The sequence below is a fragment of the Rhinatrema bivittatum genome, chromosome 14, assembly GCF_901001135.1.
Source record: "Rhinatrema bivittatum chromosome 14, aRhiBiv1.1, whole genome shotgun sequence".
Classification (NCBI taxonomy): Eukaryota; Metazoa; Chordata; class Amphibia; order Gymnophiona; family Rhinatrematidae; genus Rhinatrema; species Rhinatrema bivittatum.
Genome location: NC_042628.1, coordinates 60,158,211 through 60,176,296, shown reverse-complemented (window position 1 = coordinate 60,176,296; position 18,086 = coordinate 60,158,211). Strand labels below are relative to the sequence as shown.

General features: G+C 48.4%; 1 protein-coding gene across 4 annotated transcripts in view; it reads right to left on the bottom strand.

Annotated features, from left to right (window-relative positions):
* Positions 1-4,860: 4,860 nt before the first annotated feature.
* The window catches only part of LOC115075582 (zinc finger protein 420-like), a 32,854-nt gene continuing 19,628 nt past the window's right edge, over positions 4,861-18,086 (bottom strand). For 2 of the 4 annotated variants that reach the window (XM_029576087.1, XM_029576086.1), the window contains exon 3: positions 4,861-9,812. In XM_029576087.1, coding sequence (XP_029431947.1) covers positions 7,242-9,812 — 2,571 coding nt within the window. In that variant the 3' untranslated portion in view covers positions 4,861-7,241. Of the gene's footprint in view, positions 9,813-13,828; positions 13,882-16,930; positions 17,394-18,086 lie in introns of those variants that run through there. The other 2 variants (XM_029576089.1, XM_029576088.1) reach the window with 2 other exon arrangements.

Sequence of the window (18,086 nt, the reverse complement as noted above, 5' to 3'; positions counted from 1 at the left end):
AATGCCAGTAATAGCAGTGGCAATTTCCTAAGTCAGCTTGATTAATAGAGGTTAATGGTCTTCTCCTCCAAGAACTTATCAAAACTGTTTTTAAACCCATCTACACTAACTGCACTAATCATATCCTCTGGCAACAAATTCCAGAGTTTAATTGTACATTGAGTGAAAAAGAATTTTTTCTGTTTTGTTTTAAATGTGCTACTTGCTAACTTGATGGAGTGCTCCCTAGTCCTTCTATTGCCTGAAAGTGTAAATAACTGAATTACATTTACCTATTCTAGACCTCTCACGATTTTAAAGACCTCTATCATAGCTCCCCTCAGTTGTCTCTTCTCCAAGCTGAACAGCCCTAACCTCTTTAGCCTTTCCTCATAGGGGAGCGGTTCCAGCCTCTTTATTATTTTGGTCGCTCTTCTCTGTACCTTGTCCAGTGCAATTATATCCTTTTAGAGATGCGGCGACCAGAACTGCACACAGTACTCCAGGTTCGGCCTCACTATGGGGCGACAGATACAAAGGCATTATGAAATCCTCTGTTATATTCACCATTCCCTTCCTAATAATTCCCAACATTTTGTTGGCTTTGTTGACCAGCAGAATGTTAGCATACTGAGCTGACGATTTCAGTGTATTGTCCACTATGAAGCCTAGATCTTTTTCCTGGGTGGTAATTCCTAATATGGAACCTAACATCATGTAACTACAGCATGGGTTATTTTTCTCTGTATGCATCACCTTGCACTTGTCCATATTAAATTTAATCTGCCCTTTAGATGCCCAATCTTCCAGTCTCACAAGCTCCTCTTGAAATTTATCATAATCTACTTATTTGACCACTCTGAATAATTTTGTCAACTGCAAATTTGATCACCTCACTTGTCATCTCATCAGATCATTTATAAATACAGTGAAAAGCACCAGTCCAAGTACAGATCCCTGAGGCACTCCACTGTTTACCTTTATCCACTGAGAAAACAGACCACTTAATCCTACTCTGTTTCCTGTCTTTTAACCAGTTTGCAATCCATGAAAGGACATTGCAACCTATCGCAAGACTTTTTAGTTTTCTTAGAAGCCTCTCATGAGATATGCTTCTGAAAATCCAAGGATGCTAGGAAATCTCCTTTGCAGACTGCTGCTATGACTGATTGCAGAGTTTCCATTCAGAAATGAGGCACCCTGAGGGCTGCATTCACCTTCTTTAAATCCAAGATTGACTGGAAAGTTCCTTCCTTCTTTGGAATCACGAAGTAGATGGAATACCTGCACTTCCCCTGTTCCTCTTGAGGAACCGGAACTGTGGCCTCCAGGTACCACTACCAGCTTACAGTCTCATAAATTGCTTCCTGCTTGGCGAGGGATCCACAAGGGGAGACAATGAATGCCTTTCGAACTGACTGAGCAAATTAAACATGTAACTGTCTTTTTATCACCTCCAAGACTCACTGGTCCTTTGTGACTTTGGCCCACTCCTCATAAAAATGGGCCAGCTGTCCTCCCGCCTGTGAAGAAGAGTGGGCCAGCCTCACTTCATTGCGAGGTTTTTGACCGGAATTGTCTCAGACCGACTTCCACCCACCCTGAAAGGACTGTGGTCTCTCTACCTGTGCCTTGTCTTTGAGGCGCAGATGAATCCCTATTCTGCCATTATCTTATATTAAAGCGGAAGTGAGTCGAGAAGGGTCTTTTGCCCCCCTTCGGCTTATCCTCAGGCAATTTATTTCTCAGGTGTTTTACCAACTATTCCAGGTTCTCTCCAAACAGAAGCTAGACTTTGAAGGGCAAAACACTTAGCTGAAACGCGGACAAGATGTCCGTTGACCAATTTTGGAACCATAGGAGCCTGCAAGGTGAAACAGCCAACAACATAATCCTGGAAGAGGTCCTAATCAAATCATATAAGCACCTGCCACATAGCTACTGCTGCTTCCAAGTGCTTGGCCTGCTTATCTGCAGCCAGAGAAGACGCCTCCTCCACTTGGCGTGCTTACACTGGGTACAGCATTTCCATGAAAACTGCTGCATACAGCCGCCCTAATGCTCAATGCTGAAACCTCAAAACTTCTCTTGAGCTGGACCTCCAATTTTCAGTCCTGCATGTCTTTCAAGTGGCTGACCCCACCACCAGGATGGTGGTCTTCTTGGTCACTGCAGAGACTGAAGCATCTACTATCACAGTATCAACAGACAGAGGTCCTCCTGCGGTAGGGTGTACAGTTTTGTCATTGCCCTTCCTACCTTTAACCCGGTCTCCAGAGTGTCCCACTCTCTGACCACCAACTTCTTTACTGATTTATGGAAAGGAAAGGCCTTTACTGGACCCTGCAAGCTGTCCATGACAGGAACTACTCCCTCTTGATTGGACTCTTCCTGTGCACATAGGGAATTAAAGACCATAACTCCTCTTTTCTGAATAACCAGACTACCTTAGGGTCATCCCCCTCAGATCCAAAAGATAAGGTGGCAAGTCCCCATCCAGAGACCCATCTGTGTAGCATTTTCCCCCTCAGAATCCTCCTCAGTTCTGTTCTGCTGACCTGCAAGACCGAGTAGTCACAGGATACTCGAGGATTCCTTCTGCCTATCCAGCTCTGGCCATTTCACTGGCTCCAGGCCCTCTTGGGACCATGCACACCTCACTTCTGTCACTTTCCTAGTGAGAAAGGCTTCATGAAGGAGCAGCACAACTCTGACGAAAACGCCCAATACTCCTCAGAAAATTCCTGCTGGAGATCTTCAGCACCCTCTGAGTCCCCCAGAACCTCTGGAGCACTGGAAAGAGGGGGATCTCCCTATCATCTTCTGAGGCTTTTCTTGTAGCCGCCCCTGGATACAAAATGGCCACCATTCCTGCACTTGTCGGCACGGTCATTGTGCTTCCCCTGAATGCGTGATCATTTCCCAGGAGATGCAGCTGCATCCATGGCTCCCCGCATGGGTGGCAGTTCTTGCTGCGATTCTGTGCCGGCACCAAGATAACTCGAATTGCATATGCTGTCTACTAGCTCTGGGTGCAATCCTCCCCTCACTGTCAAGAGACCACTGACCTCCGGGAGAGTCTCTGCCTTTGTGTTGGTCACCGACCACCGGCAGAAAAACGTGCCGCCCTTTCCTCCTCCCAATTCAGTCTCCTGTTTATTTATTTTGTTTAACTTTATAAAAAAGACAAAACACTTTCCTGAGATCTGCAGCAGAGGGCCTGCTGGAGAAGGGCCATCCAGGGCACTGAAGAAATTGGACCACCAGTTATCATTCCCTCACCAATGCAGCTGCAAGTCACAGAAAAAGGATCACCAACTCCCCTGCTCATCTGCCTCAACCAGGGAGGATGGTCCTGCCAGGCACCTGCCGACTCCCCCAGCAGGACTGCTTATCCTGTCTTTTTTTTTTTTGTTTTGAACTCTTTATTTATACAATTTTCACAAGGCATAGAAATAACAAGGATGAGACCACCAAACATTGTATACTTCCACTGCTCATAGTTTGTCCAACAATGTTATAAAACTAACAAAAGAAACAATATAAGTGCAGAAAGAAGAAAAAGAAGAAAGGAGAGCGCAATAAACTGATTCAATGCAGGGCAAAGCTGTAATATTGATAAAAAGACCCCACACAGCATTGTATTTTAATTGTTCGTGTTTCAACGCATAACGGAGTTGCTCTTTATCAGCAACATCTCATGCTTGGGCTCGCCAATGATCAAGACAGGGATGCCTCATCCAAAACGTTGCAATAGTCATATGTGCAGCTAGCAAAAGCTGGCTGACCAATTTTCTGTGTTTGCGGGGAACCAAAGATCCATCCCACCTCCCCAGCAGACCCACTAATGGTTTAAGGAAAAGAATCCTGTCTTTTTGTTCGGTAGGTTTTACACCTCTAACATCTGCTGGAGACAGAGAAATACTGAAAGGCTGCAGGTGGCACACTAGGTTAAATAGCAGTGTCAGTAAAGCTTTTCTTCTCTGTCTCCATCTGCTGGTAGGGAGGCAAAACCCAGGCATCTGGACTGATTTGGAGTATGAATAGGAACTATGTGATACAATTTGTGACCTTCTTACTAATATGACCATGCTGGGAGATGAGTCATTGTCAGATAAAAAACAAGGGAAAAGCTGAACGAGCTGCATCTACCATGAACTAGCAGAGAAATTTGGAGGTGACAGACTCAGAGGATGGGAATGGCTGCTGGCCGCGTGCACTTCTAGAACACAGAGCAGCCAACAATGAGTTTGGCTTTTATTTTGTTTCACTTTCTTGTGGCCACTACTTGACTGGCTTCAGCTTATCTGAACAGGCTGACCCAGTCCTGATTCTACCCTCCCTGGCAGTTCCACTTTCTTTTCAGAAAACCAGGATGCACAGATGCAGTGAGGGTAAGGCCAAGAACAGTTTAGCAGCAACACTATATCAGGGCTTGGAAATACCTTCCCACCGACTACCCTGCCCTGCAGCTCCTTTACCTCTCAAAGAGGCCATTAGAAAGTGATAATAGAGACCAGACTACCTCGCTGACAACAGCCATCAGAGGTACAAACCTTGCTCACAAAGGGCCTGAGTTTAAAAAGCATTTACACACATAAAACTAGGTTTTATGCGAGTAAATGCACTTTACTCGCGTCAGCTTTTGAAAATTGCTACAATAGTAGTTACATTTACAAGTGTAAATCCTTTTGAAAATTCACCTGAATGTATTTGCATTTGAAACCAAATGCTTTTTCTTGTTCTATATGCTTGAAACCGTGGTGCCTTAAAACCTCGTCTTCCAAAGGAGCACCCACGCCAGTAACTTCCCTGTCTGAACTCATAGCCATATATTTTTATTCTATTAAATCTTTGAAATGGAATCCAACAGCTGGTTTGTACAGTAGGGGGTGGCTTTTTTTTTTTTGTAAAGTCTATTAACTTTCAGTGCCGATGTGATACATAAGCTAACCGGCGCCTTTTCCTGCCTGCTTATTCAATCTGCCTGAAGTTGGTAAATTTGAGCTGCTTTTAAGACACCAAGGGCCAGCTGTACAACATGGTGTTCCCATAGACACAGAACAGGGAACATCGCTTTAGCACCATCTGGCCCAAAATGACTTTTAGCTGTGTCTCCTTGAAGACTTGGGCTTTTTAAAGTCTTGTAAGTTTTCTTTCAGTGCAAGTTGCCTTTGTAAAGACTGAGTGAGGGGCTGGAAAAGGGGTATTATGCTGGTTACCATTTATTGCTCTAAAGTAGAATATCTGGACAATTTTATCATTGTGTAAATTGGCATCCAGAATAAAACTGGGTTGTTGTTTTTTTCCAGGGGATTGTGTCTGGCTTTCATACAAGTGCAAAGGAAGTAAAAATACAACTAGAACCCATTGCCCATTTGAAAAGGCTGCTGTAATTTGACCAGTCTTCCTTTTTATCATTTACACCTCCTTCTACTGTGTCCACTACCACAGCTCAGGCAGTTAACAACCTTCGGAAAATGAGCTTTTGGCACACGGCTTCTCCCAAACATGGGTTTCAGATTCTCAGAACAAAGCACGGCCAAGTGTGATTTCTTATCGACCAGCGGCTCTGCCTCAGCCACACCCAGCCAATTGGATCTAACAGCTGGCATGGTCTCTTGCCCTCTTAGCTTCTACAGCAGAATAGCAGGGCCATGTGCTAGTATGCTCTGCTATGGCCCTAAGGTGCCTGGCATTTTATTTAGGGAGCAGAGTTCAGGGGAGCAGCAAGGGCAATCAACATCCAGAGAACCTGAGGGGAGCGAGGTGAGGGGCAATAAACAGATACACTGGAGGAGGAGGGAGGTGGTAATAATGGATGCTGGGCCTAAATGCTGGGCCTAAATTTAGGCATAGCCAACATAGGTAAACACCCAGGCCAAAAAGAAGCCTTTTCCCAATTACTTTAGGGCCGAACACTGGTGCCACACTGTTCTAATACACTTTTCCTCACTTTCAAATCTCCACGATGAACCTTCCCATTTTTGGTCCTGCCTGTGGGCATCAAAATGTCAAGTGCGGCCCAGACAATTACAGAAAGTGACGGGAGTGAAGCTGGGCAACCAAAAAACAAAGGGAGGGAGGGTGCAATAAACACAGACAGGAACTGTAGAGGAGAGAGAGGAGGGCATGGAAGGAAAAAGGAGGGGCAATAACTGCTGAGGGGAGAGAGACAGGCAGGGGAAAAGAATGGACAATAAATGGATATGGGAACTGCTGAAAAGAGAGTGCATGGCAGGAGGCAATGATCAGAAGGAATTGATGTTACAGAAATAAAGTCTTTCAGACACAGAGGCTGATGAGCACTGAATGATTTTAAACGGAAACATTCTTTCTTCAGTCACTTGTGATCCGTTTTATTTGGACTTTCTCAGTCACAGCAAACATAGAAAAATAGAAGGATTTAGGTTTTGCTGATATCACGGCTTATACAAGTATTCTATCAAGCAAGAATTCCCAGTCCCATGAGGCTGAACCAAAGAAAAGCAAAGAGCCTTCCCAGCTTTAAAGCAAAAGGAAAAAAAGGCAGCACAAATTTCTTTTGTACAATGCACGATTGAAAGAAACAAAATATATATTTTCTGCCTGCTTTTAATTAAATTCTAACCTTTCAAATGATTTTTTTTTCCTCCTCTAAGTTTCAGGTTGAAAATGTGACAAATAATTTCAAGGCTCAGGATCATGTCACCAGCAATGAGATGCATGAGACCTCTGTACTGGGGATAAGAATGCATCCTTTTAAAACACTTCTAGCACAACATTTCTATTATTTTACCCCTAGAAATACACTCAGTTTGTCAAGAAACAGCGGGGACTATGTAGAAGGGCCGAGTGTCCTCACCACACCTGCCATGAAATAGCAGGGACTGTGTAGAAGGGCCGAGTGTTCCCACCACACCTGCCATGAAACAGCAGGGACTGTGTAGAAGGGCCGAGTGTTCCCACCACACCTGCCAAGACTACCACATTCATTGCACTTGTATGGCTTGCCTGCTGAAGGGTCAACAGGATCAACAGTGACCTTAAAGAAATGGGCAGCATTAATATGGACTGTAGAAGGGCTGAGTGTTCTTGTAACACCAGCCATCAAACAGCAAGGACTGTGTAGGAGGGCTGAGTGCTCTTGTAATGTGTCAAGAAATAGCCGGGATTTTGTAGAAGAGATGAGGGTTCTTTATACAGATGCACACACTTGGCCCTTCTGTTATTTTAGCTCTAATCTGCATTTGGTGAGGCAAAGGGAAAAAGAATTCAGCTCTTTACCTGCCCCTGCTGGTGCTCCTGAGGGTGTGCAAGAGGTAGCGGGGCAGTCGGCTAAACTGCGCCCCGCAGGAGCACTGGAAGTGGGAGACGTTGGGGTGGATGCGACTGTGGCTCAACAGTTGCTTGTACCTGGTCAAGGACTGGCCACAGGTGGCACAAATGAAGGTTGTGTCTTCCAGGTGCTGCAGCTGGTGCCGCAGGAAGTGCAGCTGGCCCCAGAAGGCCTTCCCGCACTCACAATGGTGTGCCCTACGGCTCTTCCTCTTTTGTGCTTCAAGGTGCCTTCTCAGCTCGGACAGCCAGTGATACTGAACCCCACAGTCCCAGCACTTGAATCTTCTCATGGCCTTCAACCTTGAGGATACTTTGGAAGCCAGACTCCCCAGAAAGGCGTACATTGCCTGATCGCGAGCAGAAGGTATTCTCACTTTACAGTCTTGCTCTGGCTGCATCCTCCCCTGGCTAGGGACCTCTTCAGAGGACCAGTCATTGCTGAGATCAATGTCAAGAGCTTGCAGGTCTTCCAGACTCTGGTTGTCCTTCAACTTCACCATCACTGTTTTTGTACCCATGTTATTGTCCCCTGGAACCTCCATCACCATGTACCTCTCGTTCAGCTCTTGCTCATCACCCAGAAGGTACGGACCCTCCTCAAATGGATCCTGGTCAGTATCATCTTCTTCTGTTTTCACCACCAGTTGGATGTCAGATTCTTCATCAGTTAACAGTTGCTCAGGTCTGGCTTCAAAGGAGGTTGATTGGGGAACCCTAGAGCTCAGATGTCCAGAGTTCACCTCTTCTGAGACAGGTGGACTCATCAGATTTGCAGGCAAGTCACTAGCACTGGAGGGCCCTTCTCCATCTTGCTTGGAAGAGAAGAAATTGGCATCCATGTGCCAACTGATATGCCTGACCAGGTTGCACTTGTGTAGGAACTTCCTACCACATTCGTCACACTTGTATGGCTTGCCTGCTGCAGGGTCAACAGGATCATTGGTGACTTTATAGAAATTGGCAGCACTGGTGCCTGTTGTGTTCTTTATGGCAGAAGATTGGCTTGACCAGTTGGGTTGTGATTTGCTGACTTGCTTGGAAGCTTCCAGTTGGGCATCAACACTCATCTGCAGCCGCCTGATCTGTCCTTTGAGGCGCAGAAACTCTGCTTCTTTCGCATGCCATCTGAGATGTGTACCAAAGTCACATCTGCGGTAGAACTGTCTCCCACACTCCCTGCATACAATTGGTTCATTGGGAATGATGCTTTTCTTTCCTGCATTGCAGATGACTTGCTGCTTCATCAGTGGTGGCATGGGTTTGGCCTGGAGGTTTGATTGTTGGAGAGAACCTTTATCTGTCACTTCCCCTGCCTGAGGTATTTCCCCTGTGTCTGAACAGGCTATCAGAGCAGACTGCTGTCTAGTGGTACTTTTCTGCGGTCCCAGCTGGACACCTTTCAGTTCAGAGAACTTTGGATCCAGGTTCCAGCAGACATGCCTTTCCAAGTTACAGCAACGCCGGAACCGCCTCCCACATTGCTCGCATACAAAAGGTGTGCTTGTCCAAGGCTTCATTTGGCCGTTGACCTGGCCACTGACACTGTAGATGTAGTGAGGTGTTGTGATTTCTGGGAAACTATTTGCTTGACTGGACAAAGGAAGCTGTCCAGCCTTTGCATAGCCCTCCTGTGCCCCAAAGAAGTTACCATCAGTGATTACCACCTTTCCTTGAAGATTTTTGAACTTTGAATTGATTTCACCTGGTGGGTGGAAGTGTTTATTCAGGCCTAGTAGGCTCCCCATGCTTTTCTGCTTCTCCCCATCCCTGAACTTCATCTGTATCAGTTGAAGCTCGTTTTGGGCTTGGAAACACATTTTCTCAAGAGTATTTATGTCAATTTTGTCCGAAACATGGAGTTTCTCACTGTCCTCCAAGAAGACCGCATCCTCATCATCTTCATCCTCCTCATTGTCTTTCTCCTCATCCTTTCCTGATGGAGACAAACTTCCTGCTGTGAAGCGCGTTCCTTCAAAGCCCTTCCTGCCACCCTGATAATGCTCATAGCCCTTCCCACCAAGGTATCTAGGCAAGGGCAGTGCCCCAGTCCTGCTCTGTATGTCCCCTTGCTTTCCCCTCAGGCCTGGGAAGTTGACGGCCATCTTTAAGCACAGGTGTTTCTCTAGGTTGTACATGCGTCTGAACTGCCTCCCGCACCGCTGGCACACATGCTTCACCGGGCTGCACTCCTTCTTGGCTTGCCTTGCCAGCCATGCATGGTAAGTGCTGGTCCACAGCTCCTCCTGCTCACCCAAGACCACACCATACTTGTGCAGCCTCTTGCACAGGCCCTTGGAGATTGCAAAGTTAGCCACGTGCTGGTCCTTGTTTTTCTTGTGCTTGGACGTCATGAGGCCCAAGTAGGGACTTAGTGTCTCTTCCTTACTCAGATTTTTCTGCTCGTCTCTCCGTCTTCCAGGGAATTGGAGGATAGGTGGAGGCTCTCCCTCATCGGCGCTGGAATCATCTGAGTTGACCAGTGCTTCCCAGGATGGGCAGTTCTTCTTGTTTTCCTAGAGTGGGAGAGGCAAGATAAAACACAACTCTATGTTAGAATTTTCTGAAAATGTTGTGGCCTGTTTGTCCCCCTTCAAAGGAGGAGGGGTGGGAAAATATGCTAAAGATCTTCAAATACTGCAGGCTGGACAAATATTTCTGAGATTGTTTCATTATTGTGGATTCTGTCTGCAGGCAGGGGATGGATGAGATAATCTGGGGATATTCCTTTTGGCCTTATTTCTTTTTGATTCTAAATGACCTCTTGAGATCCATTCCTGTTTTGTTTCCCAGGATGCATGACAGGCAAATCTTTTATTTATTTATTTAGAGCTTTTCTATACTGGCATTCATGATACAATCATATCACGCCGGTTTACAGGTAACAGGCGGTGTAATAACCTTAAGCATTTAACAAATGGAAAGGAACAAAAGTTACAATAAAACAGGGTTGCTAGAACTGGGGGAGGAAGGAAACTAGAGTAGGAGTAACTTTACAGTAATTTTACAGTAAAAATTATTTACATTGTGCTGAAAGGTCTCTTAATAGTTTTCTTAATAGTTGTTGTGGTGAATCAGTTAGACTCGGGAAAAGCTTATTTAAATAACCAAGTCTTAAGCCTCTTTCTAAAAGTTATTAAACATGGTTCCAGTCTGAGATCAGGGGGTAAGGTATTCCATAGTTATGGTCCCACTGTAGAAAAGGCCAGATCTCTGAATGCTAGATGGTGAGTGGATTTAGATGGGGGAACAAGCAGGGAACCTCTGTAGGCTTCTCTGATGGGTCTGGATGAAGTGTGAAGTCTGAGGGGGATTTGGAGGTAAAGAGGGGCTTGGGAGTGGATGGTTTTATGGATGATGGTGATGGACTTGTGTAGAATTCTGAAATGTATTGGTAGCCATTGTAAATTTCTGAGAATAGGGGAGATGTGGTCTCTTCTTCTGGAGTATGTCAGGATTCTGGCTGCCGCATTCTGGAGCATCTGAAGAGGTTTGATGGATGAGGAAGGGAGACCTAGCAAGATAGAGTTGCAATAATCTATCTTGGAGAATATTACGGCTTGGAGGACTGTTCTGAAATCTTGAAAGTGAAGGAGTGGTTTAATTCTTTTTAGAACCTGCAGCTTATAGAAGCAGTTCTTGGTTGTGTTGTTAATGAATGTTTTTAAATTCAGGCGGTTGTCTATTACTACTCCTAGGTCTCTTGCTTGGGTAACAATGGTGTTAGCTGGTGCACTATGTGGGGTATTACTGTTTTCCGGGGAGATGAGAAGGAGTTTAGTCTTAGCTGAGTTTAGTATCAGGTTTAAGTTTGCGAGAAGTAGGTTGTTCTCTCAGAGGCAGTTTTCCCAGTGTTTAAGTGTTTCAGTGATAGATTCTTTGATGGGGATCAAGATTTGCACGTCGTCGGGGTATAGGAAATGTTTTAATTGAAGGTTAGTTAACAGCTGGCATAGATGAAGGAGGTAAATGTTGACGAGAGTTGGGGACAGGGAGGAACCTTTAGGATCTCCTAGTGAGGAATTGATGCGAGGGGATTCTTTATTATTGATTTTGACTTTGTAACCTCTGTTAAAGAGGAATGTTTTGAACCATGTGAAGGCAGTGCCTGTTATTCCAATGTCCGATAAACGGTTGAGGAGGATGGAGTGATTAACGGTGTCGAAAGCCGCCGACAGGTCAAGGAGAATTAGTAAAAAAAGATTGTCCTTTGTCCAAGCCCATGATGAGGTGGTCTGTTAGCGAAGGAGTAGGGATTCAGTACTTAATGCCTTGCGGAACCCGTATTGGGTGGGGTGCAATATATTGTGATCTTCGAGGTAATCAGAGAGTTGTGAATTGACTAGTTTTTCCATAATCGGCTACAAATGGAAGGTTGGAAATAGGGCAGAAGCTGTTTGGATTGTTAGGATCCAAATCCAGTTTCTTTAGGAGAGGTTTAAGAGAGGCAAGTTTTAGGGCGTCTGGGAAAATTCCCTGTGTTAAAGAACAGTTTATGATATCCGCCAGTGGTATGGAGACGGTTTCAGGTATTTGCAGGAGAAGTTTTGATGGGATTTGATCGAGGGGATGGGAGGAAGGTTTCATCTTCTTTAGTAGAGATTGAATCTCTAGGGCGGTGGTAGGTTCGAACGATTCCAGAAAGATTCTTTTATTTAGGAGGTGATAGGAGCTAATAGGAGAGGTGGGGCTAGGGCGCAAGAGAGTTAAGAGATTGGAGATTTTGCTTTGGAAGAACAGAGCCAGTTCATCGGCTTTGGATTGTGCTTGGTCGAAAGAGATACAGGGTGTGTTGGGTAGTGTAAGTTCGGATACGTAGGAGAAAAGGGCTTTTGCGTCTTAGACGAGGTCATGAATCTTGTGGGCGTAGAAATCCCTTTTTGACCTTAAAGTAGAGTTCCTGTAGTGGTGGAGGGTGGATTTGTACGCAGATAGTGTGCTGGGGCAAGGAGTTTTGCGCCATTTGTTTTCTTTCTGTCTGAGGTTTTGTTTGAGTTTTCGAAGGTCATTGGTGAACCATGGTTGTCTCTTTGGGGCTTTAGGGTTGAGTTTTTTTGTTGACAGAGGGCATAATTTATTTGATATTTTCTCTGTAATATTGCTCCATGATGATAGGGCTGAGTTGGGATCTGAGAGGTTTATGTGTGGAAGTTCATTAGCCAAGTGGTTGCTGAGGTCATCGGTGGAGCTGTTACAGTTTTGGCTGCAGTGCAACCGCCTCACCACCAGGGGTCCCTCTAGTGCTGGCTTTCCGGACAGGCCCAGTCCATCTTATCTGTCCACTCTGTGCTTTGGGTGTGTCCTTATAACCCTGCCTGACAGTTGCCTCGGTGCTTCGGCATCGAGCTCACCTGGGCTCCCTGCTCTAGCCTTGCGCGGCCTTCGGGCCTTTCCTTGCCTTGCCCTGCGCGGCCTTCGGGCCTTTCCTTGCCTTGCGCGGCCTTCGGGCCTCCTTCCTCGTTGTTCTCACCTGGCCTACGGGCCTTCTGACCTGCTTGCTCTGCTTATGGTGTGTGGCCTACGGGCCTTCTGTGTGTGTGTGGCCTACGGGCCTTCTGACCTGCCCTGCTCTGCTTATGGTGTGTGGCCTACGGGCCTTCTGTCTGTGTGTGTGGAGCCTACGGGCCTTCTGACCTGCCTTGCCCCGCTTATGGTGTGTGGCCTACGGGCCTTCTGTGTGTGTGTGGCCTACGGGCCTTCTGACCTGCCTTGCCCTGCTTACTGTGCCCTGACCCAGCCTGAACTTAGACTCTGCTCATTGCCGCCTGCCCTGACCCAGCCTGAACTTAGACTCTGCTCATTGCCGCCTGCCCTGACCCAGCCTGAACTTAGACTCTGCTCATTGCCGCCTGCCCTGACCCTGCCTGAACTTAGACTCTGCTCATTGCCGCCTGCCCTGACCCAGCCTGAACTTAGACTCTGCTCCTTGCCGCCTGCTCTGACCCAGCCTGAACTAGACACTGCTTATTGCTGCCTGCCTTGACCCAGCCTGGAACCAGACACTGTTTCTAGCTTCCTGTCTCTCTCCACCTGGAGCCACCCTGCTGGGTGGTGTTCACGCCTCCTGACCGGAGCCCAAGCATAACAGTATGCCGAAGCCATCAAATTTCCAGGGGAAGAGATGGTCTGTGTCCTGCCGGTGAGTCAACTTTTTCACTAATTCAAGATGCCTCCTTCTTTAAAGTTTTATACCTGCAATTCCTGTCAGACTTTGAATTATCCAAGCTATCAGAACTGTCTAGCCTGTGAACTTGTTGGTCAGGAACACTGGTCATGCAATAATTGCAACAAGAAAAATGTCTCTGTCTATCAGGAATGTTTGAACTGTCTGGCTCCTAAACCAGGGTGGTGGAAATGCTCCTGTCTTCCGTGTTTGTTACCACCAGGCAAACCCTGCCCCCGGTGTTCTGCTCTAGGACCAGCTGTGCCATTAAAAAAAGCTATCAGCTCTCCAAACCAGTATTCTGTTTCTGGCTCAACTAAAACAGACATTTTTGCTGGCAGTTTGTGGATAGAAAAACCCAGGACTTACCTGGCCAAGAAGGCTTCTGTGACACCAGTGCTAGAGCCTCAGGAACAGGTTTCTCTCAAACGGAGAGAGTTGATTAACTCTAGCAGGGCTCTGCTGCCCACAGCTGCTGTTGAGACACTAACGAGCACATTCCCTAGACGTCCTAGAACTGCCTGTGCCTTCTCTAAACTGCTCCTCCAGAAACAAAATAAGGAGCCTCAGAGTGTGGCTCGAGGTATCAAGCCCACAGCAGTGCTACTTGAGTCTTCTATGTGCACTGCTTCAAACCTTGCTGCTCTGCCATCTGAGCCTGTTTCATCACCCCAGGGGGGGGCCGAGCCTGTTTCATCACCCCAGGGGGGGGCCAAGCCTGCTGCATCACCCCAGGAGGGGGCCAAGCCTGCTACATCGCCCCAGGAGGGGGCCAAGCCTGCTACATCGCCCCAAGAGGGGGCCAAGCCTGCTGCCTCGCCCCAAGAGGGGGCCAAGCCTGCTGCATCGCCCCAAGAGGGGACCAAGCCTGCTGCCTCGCCCCAAGAGGGGGCCAAGCCTGCTGCCTCGCCCCAAGAGGGGGCCAAGCCTGCTGCCTCGCCCCAGGAGGGGGCCAAGCCTGCTGCATCGCCCCAGGAGGGGGCCAAGCCTGCTGCATCGCCCCAGGAGGGGGCCAAGCCTGCTGCATCGCCCCAGGAGGGGGCCAAGCCTGCTGCATCGCCCCAAGAGGGGGCCAAGCCTGCTGCATCGCCCCGAGAGGGGTCCGATCCTGCTACAACGCCCGGAGAGGTGTTCCAGCCTGCTGTTTCATCCCGAGAGGGGCCCGAACCTGCTGCACTACCCCGAGAAGAGCCTGCTAAACCGGTCCTGCTGCCACCCCCGGAGGGGCTCAAACCGGTACCACTAACAGACTTTCTAACTCAGCCATCTGAGCCTGTTGAATGGCTCCAGCTGTTGTTGCCCTCGGAGGGGCCAGATCTCATCTTTGAGTACCCCCTGCTAAGATGGGACCCAGGAGGAGGGGGAGGCCTTGAGGAGGGGGTACTGTTACAGTTTTGGCTGCAGTGCAACCGCCTCACCACCAGGGGTCCCTCTAGTGCTGGCTTTCCGGACAGGCCCAGTCCATCTTATCTGTCCACTCTGTGCTCTGGGTGTGTCCTTATAACCCTGCCTGACAGTTGCCTCGGTGCTTCGGCATCGAGCTCACCTGGGCTCCCTGCTCTAGCCTTGCGCGGCCTTCGGGCCTTTCCTTGCGCGGCCTTCGGGCCTTTCCTTGCCTTGCGCGGCCTTCGGGCCTCCTTCCTCGTTGTTCTCACCTGGCCTACGGGCCTTCTGACCTGCTTGCTCTGCTTATGGTGTGTGGCCTACGGGCCTTCTGTGTGTGTGTGGCCTACGGGCCTTCTGACCTGCCCTGCTCTGCTTATGGTGTGTGGCCTACGGGCCTTCTGTCTGTGTGTGTGGAGCCTACGGGCCTTCTGACCTGCCTTGCCCCGCTTATGGTGTGTGGCCTACGGGCCTTCTGACCTGCCTTGCCCTGCTTACTGTGCCCTGACCCAGCCTGAACTTAGACTCTGCTCATTGCCGCCTGCCCTGACCCAGCCTGAACTTAGACTCTGCTCATTGCCGCCTGCCCTGACCCAGCCTGAACTTAGACTCTGCTCCTTGCCGCCTGCTCTGACCCAGCCTGAACTAGACACTGCTTATTGCTGCCTGCCTTGACCCAGCCTGGAACCAGACACTGTTTCTAGCTTCCTGTCTCTCTCCACCTGGAGCCACCCTGCTGGGTGGTGTTCACGCCTCCTGACCGGAGCCCAAGCGTAACAGGAGCAAGCTCTTCTGTAGAGAAACGAAGATTGCAGGGGGTGTGTGTTATAGGTTTCTGTTATTGAGAAGGTAGCAGAGATTACTGAGTGGTCTGACCAGGGGACTGGTGTGCATACAGGGGGGGATGAGTGCATGATGCCTGAGTTTATGAAAATGAGTCCAGGGTGTGGCCAGCTTTATGGGTGGGCTTATTGATGATCTGCTGGAAGCCCATGGCTGTAAGTGTGGAGAGCAAGGCCTCACAGTTGGTTGTGAGTGTGGTGTTGTCGACATGGAGGTTGAAATCTCCTAGGATCAAGGCAGGGGAGTCCAGATTGATGTGTTTTGCAATTATTTCTATGATGGGGGAGGCATCTGCGTCGAGAAGTCCTGGTGGAGCGTAAACTAAGAGGATTTGGAGTTGGTCTGTTTTGAAGAGGCCAACTTCTAGTTTTGAATCAGATTTTGCTGGGAGTTGGGAGACTCTCAACTCTTTTTTGGCTGCGAAAAGGATGCCCCCGCCCCTTTTATTTAGTCAGGGGACGGAAAAGAAGTCGTAGAGCTGCGTGGGGAATTGATTTATTAGTGCTATATCTGTTGGTTTAAGCCATGTTTCCGTTTTGGCGCATATGTCCGGTTTTGCATCTAGGAGATAGTCATTGAGGATCAGAGATTTCTTAGTGATGGATTGGGCATTGAATAGTGTCAGGGAGAATAGTGCGAGACCTAGGAATTGAGTAAGAGGTGAAATCATGATTGAAATGAGGGTTTTAGTGGTGCGTGGTCGATATTGCATTGTTGCTTTTCCTGTGTTGAGGAAACTGTGGTGAAGAATGGGGATTGGGAATCCTGGTAGCATTATGATCTAGTTGTGCAGTAAAGGACGGGTTGAGTGCTGGATGAATGCTGGAAGAGGCTGGATGAGTGCTGGAAGAAGCTGGATGAATGCTGGATGAGTGCTGGAAGAAGCTGGATGAATGCTGGCTGGATGAATGCTGGAAGAGGCTGGATGAATCCTGGATGAGTGCTGGAAGAGGGTCACGAGTGGCAGTGCTAGGGAGAGACTGCCTTCTGAGGGGGGGCCTCTGACCTGAGTTCTGGGGCTCACAAAGGGGCACACTAAGGGGCAGGCCCCTTAGGTCGCGCTCCTTTGGGCACGCAGCACCGCTGAAGGGAGCCCAAATTTACAGGGCTGAATGGGCCGGCCTCCCAGGCGTCTGCGTGGACGCAGCTCCTGCCCCTTGATTGGAGGCTAGGGAGCTCAGGGAGGGTTCGTTGGCAGCCCTGCACGTCGGCGCGTTCCTTCTGTTAATTTGTTTTGTTTCTTACTTTTGGAGGAGGACGACCCCTCCCCTCGTGGTCTCCCGGCGTCTCTCTCTCTCCGGATTGGTGCTCTCCCGGCGTCTCTCTCCCCTGTTTTATTTTGTTTTCCTGTCCCGGCGTCTCTCTCTCTCCCAGTCACTTCCGGTGGGGATCCGCTCCCTCCGGTGGGTCCGGGATGGTACAGGTTCGGGACCAGAGCAGGACTGGAACGGAAGTCGCAGGAGGTAGGCCTCTGATTCGGAGGAGGCGGTTGGGTCGGATGCTGGGGAGGTCGGGTCAGCACGCTGTTCACGCAGGCTGTTCACGCAGGCTTTTCCATAACTCCAATTTTATTTAACTCATAACAATCAACATACATCACAATCAATATCACTATTAGCTACCTCTTACAATGTAATTATATGTAATTATCTGGTTTTCCTTTTCCTTTTTTCCTTCTTTCTCCAAGTTCAATTTCCCCTGTTACATGTAACTGCTTTTTCCGCACAATCGTTCAAGTTTAAGCTTATTTTGCACCCCTGTTTCATGTGAACCAGCATGATGGGACTATTGTCTTGAATGTTGGTATATAAAAAAACTTAAATAAATAAATAAAGGACTGAGCCGCTGAAGGGAGCCCAAATTTAAAGGGCTGAATGGTCCGGCCTCCCATCCTAGGCCTCCCATCCTCCCATCCCATCCGGCCTCCCATCCTGAGCTCCCTAGCCTCCAATCAAGGGGCAGGAGCTGCGTCCACGCAGCTCCTGCCCCTTGATTGGAGGCTAGGGAGCTCAGGGAGGGTTCGTGGGCGGCCCTGCACGTCGGCGCGTTCCTTCTGTTAATTTGTTTTGTTTCTTACTTTTGGAGGAGGACGACCCCTCCCCTCGTGGTCTCCTGGCGTCTCTCTCTCTCCAGATCGGTGCTCTCCCGGCGTCTCTCTCCACTGTTTTATTTTTTTTTGGACAGGATATGAAGTTCGGTAACAAGGGGTTCACAATTTAAGGTGCAGGGGGTATACCCTAGCTTGAGAGAACATTGTACAAGCTAGGTTGAGTTTCCTCACTCTGAAGGACATCGAATCTTCACAAGAGTGTACTGTTCTATTCGTACGTCTCACTCTGCATGTCAAAGTGGCCCCTAACCCCTACACTAATACCTAAATCTCTCTCTCTCTCAGCCAGCC